This window comes from Chrysemys picta, chromosome 2, assembly GCF_011386835.1.
Source record: "Chrysemys picta bellii isolate R12L10 chromosome 2, ASM1138683v2, whole genome shotgun sequence".
Lineage (NCBI taxonomy): Eukaryota > Metazoa > Chordata > Testudines > Emydidae > Chrysemys > Chrysemys picta.
In genome coordinates, this window is record NC_088792.1 from 66,770,119 (window position 1) to 66,793,235 (window position 23,117).

General features: G+C 39.3%; 1 protein-coding gene across 4 annotated transcripts in view; it reads right to left on the minus strand.

Annotated features, from left to right (window-relative positions):
- Positions 1 to 23,117, minus strand: part of JAZF1 (JAZF zinc finger 1) — a 274,362-nt gene that overhangs the window by 35,568 nt on the left and 215,677 nt on the right. For all 4 annotated transcript variants that reach the window (XM_005296995.3, XM_065583405.1, XM_008170328.4 and 1 more), the window contains one exon: positions 6,397 to 6,593. In XM_005296995.3, the coding sequence (XP_005297052.1) occupies positions 6,397 to 6,593 (197 nt within the window). The remainder of the gene's footprint in view (positions 1 to 6,396; positions 6,594 to 23,117) is intronic.

The window sequence follows — 23,117 nt, forward strand, 5'->3', positions numbered from 1 at the left end:
CATTCCCTGGGAAATATCCCTCCCTCTTCCACCCTCTGACTTCATCACCTCAACCAAGCTTCACAATCATCATAGCTGTGTACAATATTAAATTGTTTGTTTAAAACATATACTGTGTATATCTATATAACATATAGTTTTTTGTTTGGTGGAAAAAAATTCCCTTGAACCTAACTCCCCCATTTACATTAATTCTTATGGGGAAATTGGATTCGCTTAACATCGTTTTGCGTACAGTCACATTTTTCACGAACATAACTACAACATTAAGCAAGGAGTTACTATACTACTTCACCCTATACTGTGGGATACCCTGGGAGAGACCAGACTTCAGCTATGCATGCAGGAGCAAAGGATCTGCAGAAGCTAGACTCTTCAAGGACCAGCTGAAGGACAGAGACAAGGGCTGTTCATGTGTCTCCAGGGTCAGTGCCTTCTTCCACGGAAGGAGTAGGAAACGCTGGAAGTTGAAACGCATGGAGTTTCCTTTCCCTTTTGTGGGTTATTCCACGTAGGAGACAATGGGGCTTTAAATTATTTTGGCTGTAGCAGGAACACCCGCTGACACAAAAAGGAAGGTGTAACTTTTCAGAGTCAAGTTTTGCCTGTGATTGCATTTCAAGAACTGGGGCAAATTTGGCTGCATACAAAAGAATGTCAAGACTATTAGGATTAATTCTGAACAGTGGGTATGCTATTTCTTTTGAACTGGAAAAGAGCTAGTTAAGCCAACATACTGCATTAAGCATGCAATTACCATTGGGTATCAGAAATACTTTTGACTTCAGTAGAATTCTGACAATTTACACCAGCTAAGGATATTCACCCTAGCAATGAACGTCTTTTTCATTAATTGATAGATTAGCTTCACTTTTGTTGTTGTTGCACATGGTATTAAATCAAAATATTAAATACTGTGTAAATTATGGCCCATCATCAATGAGAGATTTATTTAGGAAAAATTGCTGCACTTTACACAATTTGCTGCTCTATATTACCTGAAATTCTGCAGCTTTCAGATTTCTGAAAATGCAACAAAGCCATCTTGGTTTCAACCTGAAAAAATATGCTTTCTATATCACTGAAGTGCCCAGATGCTATAATTTGCTACTAGAGCTACTAAATCATTTTTCAAATGGTATCCTCAGACTGTACTGTCTGGAAAGGGTTTCGGGGCGGGGATGGGGGGGGGGAGAAGAGGCGGGAACCTGTTGCAGCTCTTTTATATTGCTTAACTCCACTCTCATACTGTAGTTTCAAATAAAGAATCAAGGACTCTGTATCTTTTGGGTATCTAAGAAATGTGCAATGATTTCTATATCATAGCACATACATAGGTTGAGAATTTCAAAGAAGTGCTTTGAAAACCTCAACTGCAGCTTTTTTATTCTTAAAATATTGCTATTGCAAAAATCTTTGGCATATTTGGCATATTATCATATCATTTTACCCACTGCCTAGATATTGGATTCCTAAAATCTTAAAGAAAAACAGGAGAAAAGTGCCACCATGGATTTAAATTAACTATTGAATGGACATATTACATGGTAAACTGCTTATATTATCATTAATTACAGTATCCACTTATTTTACATTTTTGTAAAGATTTTAAAATGTGCTTAACTTCTTTGAGGCCTAATCTACCATAAAATAATTACAACAGTTGAATATAGGCATACTTGACGTGTATATGTATTCAGGTATATTTAGTACTCAGTATTCAGGTATTCAGTACAGTACTGCACACGCCACAAAAGTTTGGATTGTATGGATTATTTGTTTGTGAGTATACATAGAAACCGAATAACAAAAAATGAATTTGCAAATATGACAACCCAACATTTGGTATTTAACTCACTGAATAAGCCAGCAGATAGCCCAATAATGCACCAGTCAGTTACCTGTGGGTCCAAATAAGATACAGTCTCTGATATAGGATCAGTGTGGGCCACCCATGAAAACTTGACCCTTACATCTCCCTTGCAAGTAGAGAGACTGACCAATACCTGTTCGTGTGCCAGACAGCATCGCCTATGCTTGCTGTCAGAGTGCAATTCCAGAGCTGGCTACCACAGCAGAACCATTACCTGCCAAACTATATCAGGCAGTATGATTAGATTTTAATAGATTACACATTAAACACGAGAAAAGAAGTCAGAGCCAGTTTTGCACAGGAAGTTGAGTGAAATGCTCATTTTTCAAATATTTCCAACATTCCTGACCTCCCCCCCCCCACCCAAAAAAAAAAAAAAAAGAGAATTATATATGAGTCATTTAGAGTGAGAAGTTGAGTGAGGTAATATCATTTATTGACCAAGTGGTATTGGTGAAAGGGACAACCTTGCAAGCTACACAGAGTTCATCTTCAGGGCTGAAAAACCCAGGCCTGAAGAACTCCGTATGGCTCGAAAGCTTGTCTCTTTAACCAAAAGAAGTTGGTCCAATAAAAGATATTACCTCACCCACCTTGTGTCTCTAATATCCTGGGACCGACACAGCTAAAACAACACTGCAAACAACAACCTGAGCCATTTAAAAGCCAGTTGGTAACATTAAACCCCTGCTTTAGGTTTTATAACTAGGTCAAAAATTCACTCTAGGTTGAAATTTATTATTCCAGGCTAACGCTTGGAATAATTTCTTTAAAATTCTTTGTGGAAATCTTTGGGGGGAGGAGGTAACAAAAACAAACACACAAACAAACAAACCACCCAATACATGCAAGGCAGTGGCTTCAGATGCTTTTTTGGCATCCTACAACCCAAAAGTAGCTTTATTTTATTTAAAAAAAAAATAACTAAAGAAACATCTGACTTATTTTCCATAGAAGAAATTAACCATTTTTGCGATTTAAAAAAAAAAAGGGAGGGGTTGGGGGGGTGTCCATGTTCTTTCATTTTAAAAATGAGTTATCAGTATATTACTATCACTGAAAATTTGAAAAAGATTATTATGAAGATTTACTATAATTTTTAAAGGGACATCAATGATCTGATTTAACCCAAAGGCAAAAAAATTAAGGGTGGAAACGTCATCCTTCACCAACACAGACGTATATCAAAAACTATACAAAAATATCAACAGCTTGCATTAAAGATGGGTATCTATGTGAGGGGTCTTTGATCCTGGACTTTTCTACCCACCATGGTCTTCCAGACCCCAGATTACTTAATCTACTGGGCATGCTGCAACTCATGTTTAGTTCCACACATCTGGGCAGGTTATGAGTAAGAGGGATTATATTTTTATGTCTGAAGCAGAGGAGGTTTTAGTTATGTTATTTTTACTGCTGGAACAAATTTGTATTAAGGTATTTACTGTAAAGGTTACATTATGTGAGGGCCCCGAAGTGCAACATGGGCACCGGGTTGTTCTGTACATCTAAATCAATAAATAATGGAAATTGTACTTCACGTCTCCCAAAATATGCTACACAGTGGTGCTATGGGATGTTAAAACATTGCCCCACACCTTAAGCAATAGCAATGGAGCTAGGGAAGCATTAAAGATTCCCTTGCAAATGGTCACTACAACATAATTGCTAAGGAACACCTGAAGGTTCCCTAACTACCCTTTTAGGCATTATGGGTTCTACTTGGCCCTGTCTTCCTGCACAGCTGGCTGCAGTAGGAAAATGAACTCTTTCCTTCCTGCTGCCCTCCCCAGTGGAGGAGCAAGGTCTGGTGGGTTTCTTGCCCAGTCAGAAGACCCTCAAAATGGAGGTAAGGGAGGCAGTAGCCGTACATGGCAGTGCTCTCTGAAGGTAGAATCTTGGATTAGCAGTCATCCATTATCTCGCTAATCCAGAAGGCAGCAGGAGGAGGCCACCAAGCCTCCCTGAAGACTGGCATTAACTCTCTCTCCTGAGTAACTTTTAAGTTGGGTTGCACTTGCATTTTCCCCAATTTCCCAAAAATATATTTAATTATATTAAAAAAACCTGTGGCCTAGAGCAATAGTTTCATAGCAATTGAAACATCTCAAAGATTTATTTCAGGACCAGAAAAGTTTTAAAGATGATAAAATTGGAAATTCTGGGGTGAGGCTGCTGAAATGTAACTAAGTTGAGAGCTAATAAAGTAAAATTCTTTAAGAAAGAATATCTGTTTTATATATGAATTTTGCTACCAGACTATTCCAAATTCTGACCTTGGAATGTTGTTTGAATGTGGAACTTGGAACAGAAAATTAAGAATGTGGAATCTGGTATTATTTATAACCTGGCAAACAGGACTCCCAGAAACTAAGTTCGTTAGCCAAAACAAGCTGATCCTTCTAATACAGGTAAAACAACATTCTAAATAATCTAAATGTAAAAATATATACAATCAAAACAGGAAAGTACTTTGGTAGACAGAAACTAGCTTCCTTATTAATTTTTAACATATTATGGAATATGGTTAAAACAGTAGATAGCTAACCAGTGTTCTTGACAGACACACAAAATTATACATCCCGACTATATCATAAATTAGTCTTTTCAGTGGGGATCGCTAAAAAATGCAATATGTCAGAATGATTCCTCAACATCTGCAGCAAAGGAAATGATTCAATTTCTTCCACACACTATTTACAAAATAATTATTAATAAACTCAATTCTGAAATGTTAATATTCTTATGTAAAAAAGAACATTTTAGTTACACTGTACATGTTTAATTTTTGCATATATGGGGACATTTACTAATCCATTCATTTCACAGCTCTCCAGACATAGATGTCATGCATATTTTTCCATTTAATCATTAATACCAAAACATTAAATAACTTATGGAAAACACATTACATAGCAATATATCTAGCTAAGGGTGTTCATGCTGTTTTTTCAGTAAAATGACTGTGTTGGGTCTATACTTTGTAAAATGGGATAAAATATATTCCTTTTCTGTTAGACTATTGGTGACAGATTCCAACAGTTTCCACTATATCTTCCTGTATTCAGACTGTAGGGCAAGGTGCACAGAACTGAAGATACTGAAGTACACTTATTCTGAAGCATATCCAGAAACAGTGGGCCAGATTCCTAGCTGGTGTAAATTGGTCTAGCCTCAGCCTCATTGATGGTGAGGATCTGGCCCAGCATGTCTAGCCGTTTATAACTTTCAATCAGTGCAGAATAAAACTGTACAATGGCACTGGAAAGAATTCGCTACAATTAATTTTAGTGCTGGGGTGTCCATTTGGGTTTTGCTTTTGAAGTGAAGCTCAGCATAAAGGAGGCAGAAAATCTATAAGAAAATTCATCTCCAGTATCATGCTTGGTTTTTTCTTGGTTTTACTGTTTACTTTTGAACTTGGAGGGGAAAAACTTAAGAGGGACAGACTTACTGCTCCAGATGCAAGAAATCCTTGCATCTCTGACCCACTGGATGCACATATCTCAGGATACATTTTACCCAAAGAAAAAAACAAAACTCCACATAACCCCATGTACTATAAAGAGACAGAAGTGGAGAAGTGTCCCAAAAACTTAGTTTTGCTTTATATTTTGTTAGCACCCAGATACCATGGTGATGGGTGCATTATAAATAAAGTACCTAGACAGGCAGGTAAGATTGACTGTACTCAATATTCAGTTTCGAATTGTATGCCTCAACCATCCAGAACAAATATTTCATACTTCTATATAATCCTGGACTCAAGCAGTCAGTCTGCTCCTTCTTAGCAGTGGCATCTTGGATTTGACCTCCAGCTTGATTCTCCCTTATGAAGTAGCCCACACAATCCCATAAAGCCCATCTTTAAGTGTTCTGTTTGTTCTCCAGTTAGTACTGTCCACATTCAGGGGCTCTGCTGGTTAGCTGCAAGCCCCGCAGTTGGATGGGGATTGCAAGTGCTTTATGTTGCCACATCCCCTTCTGCAAGGGCTTTGTGCCACAAGGGGCTCTGTGTTACACTGGAAGAAGCTGGCATAACCTTGGGTGAATTAGGTTCACTGTGAATACAGTCGACAGATGAGATTACACTACACTTTCTTTTAGATCTCAAGAGTCAAGTCCTACAGGTTTTGCCAGTACTTGCAATTGTATCTCGAGTCTCACCATATTTGGTGTTTTCCATAAAGCATATGTGAGAATCTCAGCTTCCATAAAAATAAAAAAAAGCTTCTAGCCTTCATATTTGTGGAGAAAAAAACTTGAACATATGACCAAAGCACACTCCCAAAGTTCAGAAACAGAAGGCAAATAAAAAGAACCCAAAAGCTCTATGTGCGTGGGGTTTTGTTTTGTTTTTAAGATTCACAATTTTTAAGCTCATCTCACGATTTTTGGGTACCTGACTTGTGATTTTTGAAAGTTTGGGAGTTGGTAATGCTGCAACAACAGATACATCTACGGTCTATTGAGACTCTCTCTCAGCATAACCAAAAGGCCTAAGTGAAGCTGTAGCTCCTTACCTGTTGGTGTACTACTACGAAATGAGGAGGAGGGAGTGATTGGGGGGGTGACTGGAGGAGTAAGGCTTCCACTGCTGTGGCGGGGTGGAGTAGATACATTCCCACGGGACACTGAGCTTGACAAAGTCAAAGAGAGTTTAGGCTGAATCTTTTTCTTCAAGGATTCCTGCTCACGGCGAGCTGCATCAGTCATAAATCTAGAACAAAACCAACAATGATAAGACAAAAATTACAATTTTGAAACAGTAAATTAGCCCTTAATAATGGCATTTCAAACTCAGATATGAGAGATGTATTCCACTGCAAGGTAGACAGACACTATAGGTGTGAAACTGCTTTGGCATGTTGATCATTGATAAGCTGGGCTTTAAACTAGTTGGTGAGGGGAAAAAGTTGGGAGAGACTCATGAGATCTCCATGCCTGGCTTCAATATACAGGAGGGGGAAAATCTGCTAAATGAAGATATGGTAAGATAATGGAACCCTAGAAGATAAAAGTATAGACAGCACAGCAAAATAAAGTACAAATATTGATTAGAGTAATAATCAGGCAGCTGTCACACTTAGTGAAAGGACTATACCTAATGTGGTTGCAAAACTGGGTTATGTCCAAGGGAAACAACTGAAATGTTTGTACACGAATGCAAGGAGTCTGTGCAATAAAAAAAATGCAGGAACTGGAACTACTGGCACAGGAAGTCAGACTGGATATTATATTACAGAAACATGGTGGAAAAGCACTCATGACTGGGATACAGGTACTGAAGGGTGTATGCTGTTTAGAAGAGATAGGAATAAAGGTAAAGGTGGTGGGGTAGCAGTACACATCAATGAGGTGGTAAGCTGTAAAGAAATAAGATATGATAGAATGGACAAAACAGAAAGAGTTAAATTTGGGAAAGGATTATAAAAGAAGTTTTGTTAGGTTTAGGAACTGACTCCCAGGGTCAGACTCAGATATGGATAGAGATCTCATTAATATTATTAGAGGCAAATACTATGGGATATTATGTCATAATGGGAGATTGGAGAATAAATGCTACTAATACTGGCAGTGCCCAGTTATTCTTGGATGGGCTAGATGGCCGTTTTCTTCATCAAATCATCACTGAGCCCACAAGAGGAGATGCAATTTTAGACTTGGTTTTGGTAAGCAGCGAGGACATAATAGAAGAGCTGGTTGTAGGAAATAATCTTGGCTTAATTAATTACAAATTGATTCAGTTTAAATTAAATGGAAGGATAATCAAAACTGGGTCATCAGATGTGCTATTTGATTTCAAAATGGCAGACTTTAGGAAATTAAGAGAATTAGTTAAAGGCGTCAACTGGACTGAAGACTTCAAAGACTTAAATGTGGAGGAGGCTTGGAATTTCTTTAAATCAACTATACAAAAACTGTCTGATGTTTACATCTCAAACCAGGGGAAGAAAACTTGTAGGGAACAGCTGGATGAATAACCACTTCAAAAAGGTTATTAGAAGTAAACGGAGCACCTAGAGGGAATGGAAAAAGGGATTGATAAGCAAGAAAAGTACATCTTGTAGGTTAGAAAATGTAGGAATAAAGTGAGAATTGCTAAAAGTCAAGCTGAATCAACTCTTGCCAAGGAAGTTACAATAAATAAGAGGTTTTCTTAGTTATGTAAATAAAAAGACAATAAGGATAGACAACGTTGGTCCTCTGTCTTTACTGTCCTTCCCATCCACATTGCATAATCTAGGCATAGCCCAAAAACCGAATACATATTTTTCCTGGAAATGGAGATTATTCCATCTGACCTGGAAGAGCTTAATGCACTCAAATCAAGGGGATTGGGTCATTTTAATCTCACAATAATTACATTACTATTTGTCATAGCTGATTAGGTAACCTTTAAAGTTGCATGCATATCCAGGGTATTCGTACTCAGACTAGAGGCACTGCACTGCAGAGGATTTTTCTTAACTGTGTCCCAAGATCAGAAGAGAAAGCAATTTGAGGGGGAAAAGAGTGGAGCAAAATTTTGTTTTAAACTAAAATCAGAAGGGGAACTTCAAACAAAACAGGGTTATAATTACAGTGTGTTTAAATTTCTGCTTTTAAACCTGAAATGTCCATGGGTATACATTTATTCAATGGAACTTATGTAATGCAGTGTATTTATACAATTAAAACGGCAATTTCTTAATAGTTGTTTCCCAGCTCTTGAAAGCTGAGTCCCACTTCTAGAAAATAAAACCAATCACAATACCCTGTGTCACCCCTACTGTGTGCTATTAAAGGCCTGCACAGTTTAGGGCTTGTCTACACAAGAAGTTATCAGGAAGTTACACCAGTATAAGGAAAGACATGAATTTATATTGCAGTGTGGTTTTTTTTTTTAAACGGGTGTAACCCTTCATGTGGAGGCTCTCATTTTTTTAATTAATTCACTCTGGAAGTGAGATAATAGTCAAACACAAGTTATTAGGCTCCATTTACGGTTAACTGGGTGATATTTAAGGGCTTGTAATATACAGGAGGTCAGATTAGATCAGTGGTCCCCAACCTTTTTCGTCAACCGTGGCAGCGGACGAGCATCCACCGAAATGCCCCCAACAAGCAGCGTCATCCAGAGGCAGCGGCGGCATTTCGGCGGCAATGCCTCTGGATGACGCTGCTTCTCGGCGGCATTTTGGCTGATGCTCGTCCACTGGCCAGTACGCAGGCGCACTTAGACGCCCCAGTGGGTGCCATGGCGCCCGCAGGCACCGCGTTGGGGACCCCTGGATTAGATGATCTGCTGTCCGCATGTGGCCTTAAAATCTGGGCAGGGCTGACTCTAGGCATCAGCATTCCAAGCATGTGCTTGGGGCTGCACTTCTCAAGGGGGGCAGCGGTACTCCGTTTTTGTGTGTGTTTTTTGCTCTGGCGACGGCACTCCGGCCTTTTTTTTTTTTTTTTTTTTGCTTGGGGCGGCAAAAAACCTGGAGCCGGCCCTGACTCTAGGAATCTATTAGTCCACGTGGAGAGTTACGTCAGTATAACTACTGCAGTGTGGACTGAAAAGTCTGTTCATCCCCTTGTACATACTGTCCTCTCAGGGATGCGCTCCACAGTTTGAGAAACATTGCATTACAATATAATATGCAATAAATTTATTTAAAAAAATGGGAGTATAATACCACCCTAGACGGCTTAGCAGCTAGTGGTTTGGCTTTATCATAGTTTTGAAGGAGTGAAACCAGGTTTTAGCTGTATTATAAGTTGTAATGGTTTTAGATTTTAAGGTCCTTAGGGCAGGGACTGTGTTTATTTATGCCTTGAACAGCAGAGATATCATCAGAAAGATCTCAAATAATAAATACTAGTAATACGGTACAAAGCAGTTTTGTGTTGCGCTTGCATTAGAATTGTCTTTATCACCTAGAAAAATACATTTCAAACTCCAGGGAGGGAGTGTGGTCAGGGAAATGTCAAGAGTTATTGGCACTCTTTTTTATTGGACTAAGTACAAATAAAATGGGTTTTCTTTCAAAAGTCAAACATTTCATCAGCCCACAACAACAAGAGTGAGGGAGACTCAAGAATATGGTGGCAGAAAGCTAGTTCAGAACTCATCAAGTTCAGAGATAGAGCAATTATGATGGTCAATTATCTGCCCATTTTATCTTGTTTTCTGGATGCTCCAATACAAGAGACAAATAAACAATAAGTACACATTGTCTACTGGATTGAAATATTCATACCTTTGGCTATGCATCCACCTTAAAATATGCACATCTCTCTTTTTGGACCTGTTAAACATGACTACGTTGGGCCTGAGTGTGTATCAATTCTGAGTGTGTGAACTGACATAACCCTTACTCATAACTAACTTCTGTCAATTGTTCTCTTTATAGATGAATACAAAATACCAGAGCACTTTATACATATGAATGTATTAAGAAACAAAATTAGATGACAGCACAATGGCACAGGATACTGCAGAAAAAATAGGGATATATGTAAAGGGCCCAATTCTGCAAACAGAAACAGGAATAGTGATTACCATTGGTTTGGACTTCCCATGGTAGTAAGCAATGCATGTGATGGCATTTGCACTACAGTGCCATAAGACTGTCTTGTTCCTTCCCTATTCCTCCAACACACACTTTATATGAATATGAATACGCTATATTCTTTAATGCTTTCGGGAATTCTAACTGTTGTAGCAGTTTGCAGCTTACAGGTGGCTTCGCTGAAACTGTGCAGAGGCTGCTGGAAGATAGTCTGAAGCTGCTATAGATCACGGAGAAGTCTTTATAGAAAAGCTGGCATTTTGGGGGTAGAGGGAAAGAGGAGAAAAAATTAACTTTTACTAACCAGAGCCCAGTATAGAAGACTCCAACTTGGCTCTGTGGGGGAAAAAAGAACCAGCTCTCTTTCTGAAAGGCTAGTGTACTTTGACACATCCTCAAACACTGTGGCATGAAATTCGTAAGTACCTTTAGAGTCATAAAGATGTAGCCTGTCTATCCATAGTATGGAGACATTAATAAGTGGATTTTTCCCATGATACCTAATGTCAATTTGTAGTATGAAGACATTAATAAACAGGTCTTTGACATGACAGCTTATCCAGCTTTGGAACAGAAACAATGTATCATGTCAAGCAGTGGTATGGAGCTTTTACAATGTTAACATTTAAAAATTGGATATCTATGGTAACAGTTTAAGATTTTTGTTTTTTGTGTGTGTTTTTTTTTTATTTCCCACCCTTCCCTCTTCTCCCCCCGACAAACCTCTTTCCCCAAGGGTTGATATATTAACAGCACACAAATAAAAATCTGAATTTTAGTAAAGAAAAATATAGGATTAAAGGATTTTAATAAAATTAACATACACATTTGCTTTTCTCTAATTAGGAAGTGTCAAACTCACTTACATTTAGAATTTATAGTAAAATATATGAGAGTATTTGCTCTTGGGTTAAAAGCTTTATTCCTTGAGCAAATTTTATAGCAACATTATAAATCCCTGAAAAGCTTGGATTATAACCTAATGTATGATATATTAAGCGCAGCAGTATGAACACGACCATATAATAAACTCAGCCACAAATAACAATGTTAAAATAATGTTAAGGGATAATCAGTCTGGTTTAAATCCATAAAAACATGGAAAATGAAAGTTAACACTGAAACTTCTGGCTGGAGCTGTCCCGTTACTCACTCTTATTATGCCAAGGTGTTGCAGCATGCACAGTATGTTCTGAAAAATAATAGATTGTTCATACCATGAAACGTTGGGGCAAACGAAGGATGGAGTCAGTCTGGAATAATAGCCTTACATTTGAAATCCTTTATTTGCTCGGTATAATAAAACACATAATTCTTCAGCATAACATTGTGTTTCAATATTTAATAGAAATTGTAATATTTTTAAATCGAAAACTTTTCATTTCTTGTAATAGATTAGTTAGTCCTTTCTTTGAGATTTTATTTGAACTGTGATACTGGATTCCAAATGTCATATTTGTGCTGAGTTATTACGGCATTCTTTAAAATATGCAATAAAATTATGAAATATTAGGTTTAGAATAGAATTAACAAAAATTAACAAATTAACTAAACCTTATTTATCTTTAATTACATGATATCATACTACTTTTCCCTCCACAGGACCCTGCGTCATTCAGTTCAGACAGTATGGATGGTTCTCCAGGAATGAATCAGGGTTGAATACTGAATTAGGCTGTTATCTGGAGGATTCCTATCTCATTTCTTGCATAAATTGGAAGGTGTACAATGAATGAGGCAGGAAGAGAAAGGACAGTCTCATGGTCATGGACATTCATTGATACCCTGGAGAACTGGATTCTATCCCCGTTTCGGCCAAAGTCCTAAATCAAAATTTTCACAGGTGGCCACTACATGTATGTTCCTTATTTTCTGGGTGCCCAACCTGAGACATCTGGGGACAGATTTACAAACATGCTGAGCATTTGCAACTGAAGTTGATTGGAACTGAGCTTTGAATTCCTACGAAAATGTAGATATGCTTAAAAAAAAAATCAGTGTCAAGTTCAGCACCCAAAATTAGTGGATACTTTTGACAATTTTGGCCTTAATCTCTCTGTGCCCCAATTCCCCATTTGTAAAATGGGGCTCGGTCAGCAATCCCTCAGACTTCAAGCATGATTGTCTTTCCCAATATGATAGCCATTTATTGCTGATGGGTCCGCAGATGGCTAACGAGGCCAATCCAGGATCCACAGATCTTGTCATTGTTGGGGCAGATATTGCCTTGATTAAAACAACAACAACAACCACCGAACAAACAAACACTGAATCCCACCTCCCACAATTCCATCATGTGTGGGGCCCTGTGTAAATCATGATTTTCTGGGAATTGTAAAAATGCCCCCAAACCACAATCTTTTAAATATTTTTTTTAAAAAGGAAAATGATTACAATGAAGTGTTCAATACAAAACATTACATTAGCTAGTCAGTTTTAAGGACAGGGTGAATTTTACAATTAACCTTAGTGAATTTTGATAACATCACTTGTAAAATTCATTCTGTCCTTGAAACTGACTAAGGTTATTTGTAAAATTTATTCCATTCAAACTCCAAGAAACTCAATACTTTGCCATTACACTGTCATGAATTTTACATGGAACCCTAATCACATGGAATATATCAAGGTTAGAACCTTTAGATCCACCGCACAGATCTCTGCCACTTGAACTAACAGAGGAACTGAGAGCAATACGAGGCTGGCCCTATGGACCAGCACTATGAGACGAGTTTTGCCAGTGGGTTTCACCGATATTTGTTGATAGTAGAGGAACAGTGAGAATCAGGAATTTTAGATTCCATTCCAGATTACAGAGTGTGCTCTGGTGGGGACAGATCCTTCTATCCCTGTTCCCCACTCCAAGACTGACCCCTTCTGCCCTTTCCCTGTCCTGATTCCCTACCTGGCTACTCATCCCAGTCTCCCTCAGCCAGAGTTCAGTTTCTCATGCCAATCCCAGTCTCTTCACCTAGCCAGTCCCAACCTCCACCTCTCAGGGTACGTCTACATTACCCACTGGATCGCTCTGCCATTGACTCCTCTACTCCACCACGGCAAGAGGCGGAAGTGGAATCGACGGGGGAGTGGCGGCGGTCAACCCCGCGCCACAAGGACACGAGGTAAGTCGACCTAAGATCCATCAACTTCAGCTACACTATTCTCGTGGCTGAATAGGTCGATCCCCCTGCCCCTTCCCAGTGTAGACCAGGCCTTAGGCTCCTAATCCCAGTTCTGATCTCCTTTTCCAGGTAGACTTACAAATGGACACCCCATCTGAGTACCACTCTTCTCATCATCTGGCTCCCTACTCCTAGTCCCCCACACCGGTCTCCTTTGATCTCATTCCCATCTGCTTGTACTCTGCTCCCATTCAGTGTCTCTCTCCAGACTTCTTGTCCCAGTCTGCCCTGCCCTCCTCCTAGCTCCATGTCTCAGTCCCCCTCGTTCCAACCTTAGACTTCTTGTCCCAGTCTATTCCCTCCACAACCTCTCGGTTTGGCTCGTTCCTTCTGCACGAGAGTAAGGTGGCTTCCTCCCCCACACTGCCTGGACACCAGCAGGAGCATCGATAGCACAGAAGAGATTGTCTCCCTGCTCTTAGTTCCTCTGCCCAGCACCAGAGTGTCCCACAGCAGCCATGAGCAGCAACTACAGAAAAAGTCTGCTTAGCCCTGCAGCTCTCGGTTGCAGCATACTCAATGGAGAATTAAACTGGCAAACTCTATCAAGTGTCTACTGAGCATGTGCAAATTGAGATTTATCAAATGCTTATAATTTGGTCAACGTTGTGTGTTTTTTGTATAGGAATATCAAAAGAGGAATTGCTGACACAAACGGGACTGCCTGCCAAATTTCAAGTCCCTGCTCCAAAGCATGAACCAGAGCTGAACCAAATGGTTGTAAGAATTTTTTTAATATGGTCAAAACAATGGATTTTCTCCTAATCTTATTCTTGCAAACAGATGAACTATTTTTACTGAAACTTTCCCAAGAAATTTAGCCTGAGGCAGACACAGCATGGAAAATTTCAGCTCTAGTGGTTGAAGTTTGGGAAAGTTATAAGCAACTGAAAACACGGTCTTAATAACAGGCTGCACTTCCAGCTACACCTATAACACAACAGCATAGCAGGTGCTGCCACCAGCTGCATATAAAGTTGCACAAAAATGTGATCCAGAGTTGTGTTTAAATTAAAAATAAAATTCTCCTTAACTGCATTCTCTTACAAAGTTTTAAGTTATTAAAAATCAAGAACCATTGCTAGTAAAGAGGGATATAACTCCATGTTACCTAAACAAGCTGTGACTTACCAGCTCCTGCTCCAATTTCATGCCCCAGGGTGACGCACACTGTGATGTTACATCTACTGTACCATAGCACTCTCCCTGGAGGTAGCTCTTAAGAGAGCTAAACGTGCTCTGAAGCTGATTGACTGTACATAGCCAGAGCCCTGGTAAGATGGTTATAAAAACGGAGTTCCAAAGAAGTGGAGAGGTAGTACCTGGTAGCCAAACCCACCCCTCTTTAGACTCTGGGACTAGTTTATTTGAGATGCTGTATATAACAGGGGTCGGCAACCTTTCAGAAATGGTGTGCCGAGTCTTCATTTATTCACTCTAATTTAAGGTTTCGCGTGCCAGTAATACATAGTAACGTTTTTAGAAGGTCTCTTTCTATAAGTCTATAATATACAACTAAACTATTGTTGTATGTAAAGTAAATAAGGTTTTTAAAATGTTTAAGAAGCTTCATTAAAATTAAATTAAAATGCAGAGCCCCCCCAGACCGGTGGCCAGGACCCGGGCAGTGTGAGTGGCACTGAAAATGAGCTCACGTGCTGACTTCGGCACGCATGCCATAGGTTGCCTACCCCTGGTATATAATGTCATCCAGCCTCTCTCTCACAGCATGTGTGTGTCAATTATTAGCCATTTGTGTTTGGTGGGCACAAATTAGACAGCCAACTGTCTTTTAGATAACCTAAATACGATTGTTCCATAGGGTAAATCTTTTAGACATAATCAGTCCTGTCAGTAATGGAAGTCTGGCTTCAGTAACCGCAGATCCAGACTTTGGGACACCAAGACCTACAGATCGGATATGGCTCTGCACTTCTTCCTAGTTCCCCAACTTTGCTCACTTCAGTTCATTTTGGAACATAAGAGGCCAGTCCAGCTTGGGGCATGTGTGTCTCCACATCCACAGACCCCTCTACGTAAAAGGGCAAAGTCTATGACAACCATCTTGTAGCCATATACTGCAAGCATTCTCCCTCTTTCATGCTCTAAATCTACTCTCTGGCATAGATGTAGAAGACACTGTAACCTCATTGGCCTGCTAAACCCAGGGTTGTGAGTTCAGTCCTTGAGGGGGCCATTTAGGGATCTGGGGCAAAATCAGTACTTGGTCCTGATAGTGAAGACAGGAGGCTGGACTCAATAACCTTTCAAGGACCCTTCCAGCTCTATGAGATAGGTATATCTCCACATATTTATTTTTAAGTCAGTAGGTCTTTTTTACTCCTCAGTCTTAGAGGTAGACTGTCTGTACTGGTACGCCCCAGAGACTCAAAGATCCAGTGTACTTCCAGACCAGCCTAGCAGAGAATGCTGTCCAGTTGCAGATTTTAACACACAGCTGGCCTTGAAGAACACTACAATCATCCAGTGGTGTTGGAACAATTTTTATAGTGGCGGTGCTGAAAGCCACTGAACAAAACTGTAAACCCTGTATAGGATGGAAACCATTTCAAGCCGCACCCTTAGTGCCCCTAGTTCCAGCATCTTTGCAGTCATCTGACATCCTTGACACTTTGACTAATATCTTATTGTCCTGCATCTCCCCTACAGATCACTGACAAACTACATCTGTCAAGGCTGCTTCCCCACTCTGAACTTTAGGGTACAAACGTGGGGGCCTGCATGAAAACTTCTAAGCTTAACTACCAGCTTAGATCTGGTCCGCTGCCACCATTCCCAAGTGGATTCCCTTCCCTGGGAAGCCTTGAGAAACTCTTCACCAATTCCCTGGTGAATACAGATCCAAACCCCTTGGATCTTAAAACAAGGAAAAAATCAATCAGGTTCTTAAAAAGACGACTTTTAATTAAAGAAAAAAGGTAAAAATCATCTCTGTAAAATCAGTATGGAAAATAACTTTACAGGTTAATCAAATTTAAAGAGCTCAGAGGACCCCCCTCTAGCCTCAGGTTCAAAGTACAGCAAACAGAGATAAACACTCTAGTAAAAGGTACATTTACAAGTTGAGAAAACAAAGTAAAAACTAACACGCCTTGCCTGGCTGTTTACTTACAAGTTTGAAATATGAGAGACTTGTTTAGAAAGATGTGGAGAACCTGGATTTATGTCTGGTCCCTCTCAGTCCCAAGAGCGAACGACTTCCCAAACAAAGAGCACAAACACAAGCCTCCCCCCCCCGCCCCAAGATTTGAAAGTATCCTGTCCCCTTATTGGTCCTTTGGGTCAGATGCCAGCCAGGTTACCTGAGCTTCTTAACCCTTTACAGGGAAAAGGATTTTGGAGTCTCTGGCCAGGAGGGATTTTATAGTACTGTACACAGGACAGCTGTTACCCTTCCCTTTATAGTTATGACAACATCAAATGAACAACAGGGCAGAATGTGGTAGCACAAAATTCACTCTAAATCTGACCACAGAGAACAGAAGTTCATGAGAACCTACAATGAAGCAGTGAAGGAGGGTTCATAAGGCTAACTAGTGATTTAGCTAATAAACCTAGACTGCCCACACCAGCCTAAGACTGAAGCTTTCTTATTGTTTTTAAATGATGTGACGGGTACTCCAAACCCTATAATTTTGTCCCATTAGAACACAACTCTTCTAAAGTGATGACATATGCCAGTATGAAAGCCAACTTTTACAATACCCACTTCTGCTTTCTCTTGCTGCTTTCTCTTGCTGCAAATAAACCTTAGACAAAGATGGACAAAAAAGTGAGGGCAAAGCAGACATACTTAGTACTTTGCTCTGATAAGTATGGGAAATGGCATGAGAACTAATGGGTGACTTCCATGTGCAGTTACTGTGTGGACCACCCATCAAATAAGTCTGGCCACCCCTGACCTAAAGATGATAATATGCAGTCAGAAACTTACCCAAATCTGCTATAAAACACCATGTTTGTTTTTCCTCTTTTCAGCAGTGACTAAATCAATCTTTAAATTGAAGAACTATTGGGTTAATCAGAAATCTGAATAAATATAACCTGTGGGAACTAAGTAGTGCACTTTCTTGTGCTCTGGGAACGATGAAAGCATTTTCTAAATAAACAGAGCAAAATTGGACTAATGCAAAAATAAATTTGCTTAGTAAAGCTTTAACATAGAATACTGTACTTTGTACAGCGTGGAGAAAAAAATAAATATCAGCAACTAACACTGAATCTGAAGTTTCCTGTCATTCAGCATTAACTCATCAAACTCTTGGCTATCTTCAAGCCCTCTCATGACTATCATTTGTAGAGTGTGGGTGATTTTGCACCTTTGTAAAACCCTGTACTTCCTTCACAAACGCTTTGAACCATTTTTACAGGTTTTCATTAAAATTCTAATGAAACATAGTAAATCCAAACCCAGCAGTTGTGAAAACATGTCTGGATTTAGACACTTGTGTCCCTAACCACAAGGGTTTTATTTGGCATCTCACACACCATTTAGGTATGGGGTATTTACATGGCATTCATATATATCCTATTCATGCAAATTCTGCCTGAGTGAGAGGGTGAGAGAGAAATCAAAAATATTTAAAGGGCTAACAGAAACAGGAGGAGTCATCCTGTAATGTGCATTCCCAAATCCAGACCACATTCCACAAATACTCTATTTAGGCTTTACTCTCTCACTACATCAAATAAACCACTAAGACTCAATTTTGCAGCCACACTGCATGCAAGACTCACACTGATAGTCTAACAGTTAAAAACTGTATGCGTGAACCTGGGTTTTCTCTGTGAGAAAATAATGGAACTTATTTTGGCTGGTTTGTGATTCTATGCCAACTTTTCACAAAACCCTAGATACAACTTCATTTTCCTCTAAATCAGGAATGGATGCAATTTCAAAATATTAAAATACTGTGTTTTTTTGGAAATCAATCAGAATATGATGGCAGCTATTAGGAGTAATTTCTGTTAATTCACTATAGAAGTGTTTTGCTTACAAAGAGATAGGCTAAAAATGCAGTATTAAGACCATGCATTAAGATTTTCATTTTGCATTGGCTTAACAGTGACTTTCCTATATTCACTTTTATCAGCGCCCGAGAATCAATGAAAAATGCATATTTTACTTTTGTTTGTTGATAACATTCTTTGCACATTACATATGTGAACTTTCTTAATCCCGAAATTAGGGGTAGGGAGAGTTGCCATCACTGCTGGGGTCAATGCATTTATGGTGGTTGAAACATTCTGCATTTTTGTTGCATAATATGAAAGTGGATATTTTCAACACAAAGTTATTTAGAAAGCACTGTTTTCCATATATATATATATGGATACACCCAGAGTAGTGCATGCATGGAAGTCATACCACAGGAGCTTTATGGATGATAGGCTAAAAGCGACAAATCAATCTGAAACCAGTCCATATAAAGGAGTTTCATTGTTTAACCTTACTCAGATTAATTTACTGAAATCATCATCTACATTCTAAATAATGAATGATCGGTTGCATTTGTAATAGTAACAAATCAATGAGGATTATGGAAAGAGCAGCAAGATCAATCTTTAACCTTACTTTTGTTGATTCGAGGATGTCATTAAATAAAAGACCACCACCTGATAACGCTTTACCTATAAAACTTCTTGAAGGAGTCTTTACAGCAACATTTTTAGTTGGGTGGAATATTTTATTATTCATCCTTTTTGATCATTGATTATAATGGACTCAATTAAAGCCTAGCCTAATCTACAGCACATGGAGTGCTGCATAGCCACTATTTTGACAATGTGCATTTCAAATGGAAGTATTAGAGCTTACTTGGGGTGCACAAATAAGTAGGGTTGCCAAGCGTCTGGTTTTGACAGGAACGCCCAGGCAAAAACAGACCCTGGCGGCTCCAGTCAACACCACTGACTGGGCTGTTAAAAGTCCGATTGGCGGTGCAGCGGGGCAAAGGCAGGCTCCCCGCCTGCCATGGCTCCACACAGCTCCCGGAAGTAATGGCATGTCCCCCATCTGGCTCCTAGGTGCAGGGATGGCCAGCGGGGCTCCATGCGCTGCCCCTACCCCGAACGCTAGAATTGTGGCCAATGGGCGCTACGGGGGAGGCGCTTGTGGATGGGGGAGCGTGCAGAGCTGCCTGGCATGCCTCTGCCTAGGAGCCGGAGGGGAGACATGCTGCCACTTCCAGGAGCCATCTGAAGTAAGCTCTGCCTGGAGCCTACACCCCAAAACCCCTCCTCCACTCCAACCCCCTACCCTAGCTCTGAGTCCCCTCCTGCCCTTTGAACCCCTCGGCCCCATCCTGGAGCACTCTCCTGCATCCCAAACCCCTCATCCCTGGCCCCACCCCATAGCCTGCACCCCCAGCCGGAGCCCTCACCTGCCCCCACACCCCAACCTCCTGCCCCTGCCCGGAGCCCCCTGCCACACTCCAAACCCTTCATCCCTGGCCCCACCCTAGAGCCCGCGCCCCTGGCCAGAGCCCTCAACCCCTCCCGCACCCCCCTGTCCCAGCCCAGTGAAAATGAGAAAGTGAGCGAGGGTGGGGGAGAGCAAGAGACGGAGGGAGGGGGGATGGAGTGAGTGGGGGGCAGGGCCTATGGGCAGATCAGAGGGCGGGGCAGGATGTTTGGTTTTCTGAAATCAGAAAGTTGGCAACGCTACAAATAAGTACTGTAGCTTTAGAAAGTTATAGGCATGCATATCAGTCAAAAATAGACTAATATTCGATCGCTACATCTGCAAAAGGTAGTCTTGAACACAGCACCCAATCTCACTCTCACTGAGGTCAAAGGGAACAGTATTGGACCCCTGGTCATGAATGAGGTTCAGTGAGTTTGCTGAAGATAGTTTTAGTCTTTGGGCAGTCCCACAACACACAGCAGAATGACCACAAAGTACGTGCTTGCATACGATCTTCTTCCAACTTCCAAACAGGAAATTAATACAGAGGTTTGGTATGACTGCATATTTAAATAAATGAAAGTGGATTCATTTGAATGTGCCAGTCCAAACATACACACCTGCAGTTACTTAAACTGAATGAAAAACTATCAAGTAAAATAACCTCAGGTGCAAATATCATTCAAATACAAATACATGCACCTGTATATATCTAAATGCCCAGTCATTCTAATAACTGCAGGTATGCCTATTTGGACATTTATATATTAAAATATTCACACCTATAGCAATTGAATGTATATTATTTTAACATGCTTATTTAAAAATACATACATTGGGGAGGATCTTTCCCTTAGAGCATTGCTGGTCAACGCAACCCCCAACATCAAAAAACATGGGATGTATGTGACTGTCTCCTTACCATGATTCCATGCATTACAAATAGGCTTGGAAGGATTAGATTTTATCATCAGTAATGGTCAGAAATGTTGACCATTGTTTCGCCATACACACACAAATCGATATAAAATACTTCTATTAATTACAAAATTACAGAGAGGCAAAGAAAAGAAATTCTGCTTGAACACTCAGAGTTTGATCTAAGGATATTTACTTTATATATTTTGACATGTGATGTTGACAATTTGTATTTTAATGGTTACAAATATTTAGCTTTTCGAATCTCAATGTCTATGGTCATTAAATAATTATTGTCTGACTCCCCCACATAATTACCAGCAACTGTTAAAATTAAAAATAAAAATAGGGAAAAAAAGGCTTAAAAATAAACATCAATATTATCTGTCAAAATCATTACAAAATAAACATCAAATTCTGCCACACCAAATTACAAAGTATGTCTCTGGACCTGGTTTTCAAAGGGAAAGTGTGAATACAATAGTAAAGTCATGGATTGGAAGATTATAACAGGTAAATATGAAATTTACTCAATAAATTTTCTTCTTCAAATATGTCTTTATGCACATTGAATTTTTGGCTTGTATTGGAACAATTATGAATCTCTCAGTAATATTGAAGAAGAAAATTTATTGAGTAAATTTCATATTTACCTGTTATAATCTTCCAATCCATGACTTTACTATTGTATTCACACTTTCCCTTTGAGAACCAGGACCAGAGACATACTTTGTAATTTGGTGTGGCAGAATTTGATGTTTATTTTGTAATGATTTTGACAGATAATATTGATGTTTATTTTTAAGCCTTTTTTTCCCTATTTTTATTTTTAATTTTAACAGTTGCTGGTAATTATGTGGGGGAGTCAGACAATAATTATATATATATATATATATATATATCACATGCTGAATATAATCCCTTCTCTGCCTTATCATTTTCTCCATTTAATGTTTCTAATTTATGATGACTTTTTTTCTCCTATTTGTTCTGTTTTATACTGAAAATATTTCACTTATTTGCATTTTTCTTTGGTGACCAAGGTAAAATTATCTTTTATTGTTATTCAAAACTTCTTATCCATAATTATTTAGATTTAATTGCCCTTTAAAAAAAAGTGTAATATCTTCCTGACTTTGTCATTTTTAGATTTTTAAACCACATGGTATTTTATTTCATTGATTTGTATAGTCCATGTAGCAAAAACAAAACCCAGGTTTACTGAAAGTGAATTTTTAAAAACATGGGTCAGAAAAGGCATGCAAGTATTTAACTCAGATGAAAAACATTAATATAAATGGAAAAATCTTAATGAGTCCTATTCAGGAGCATTTTCATAACAATTATAATGGTCTAGAGTAGTCAGACAATCATTCAAAACAAACAGAATTAGAGTTCATAAAATGGCTTAAAATTATATTTCCAAAATCATTACAAAATTGTTTGTCATTTCTAACCAAACAAAAAATAAGAACTTTCTGTTCCGAGAATGTGGGTGGGGGTTACAAACCTCTAAACAGGAGCTAGTGCTTAGAGTATCTATTTTCAGGTGGGGACCTCATGCCAGTGGACTGATAGACAGTAGTTCAACAACTGCTTGTAGTGGGTGAAGACAAAGAAATACCTCATTGGTTTCATGCAATTTTTTATTATGGGCTATCATAGTCTTCTGTATTTTCTCCTACCCTTCCTCTGAAATAAGCTATCATCACCACCCTCTTCCAAAGATGAAACATCCTCTTGTAGCCAACTACTGGGCACCATTTATTGGTAACAGTTCTTCTATAAGTGGAATGCAATTTCCAAAGCTAATACTCCTCATTAAGAAAAGCCATCACCAGTCACCTTTTTAAAGCAGAAGCCTGCTCTCTTAAGCATCTCTGATGATTGAGACTGCCTCAATATCCCATAGGAAGAGAGGCAGTCACTAAGGTAACCTGAATCTAAACCACATAGGCCTTTTAGGATTAAAACCAACACTATAAACTTCACCCAGAAATAATCTGGTAAGCAACATAGATCACAGAACACAGATGTAATATGTTTTCTACATGAAACACTATTTAATAAGCTAAGTGGGATGCCTCATTCTGTCTTTGCTGCAATTTCAGGATAGTCTAAGGTGTAGCCCTTATGCAGATGGCACCACAATAATCCACTCTTGAGGTGAT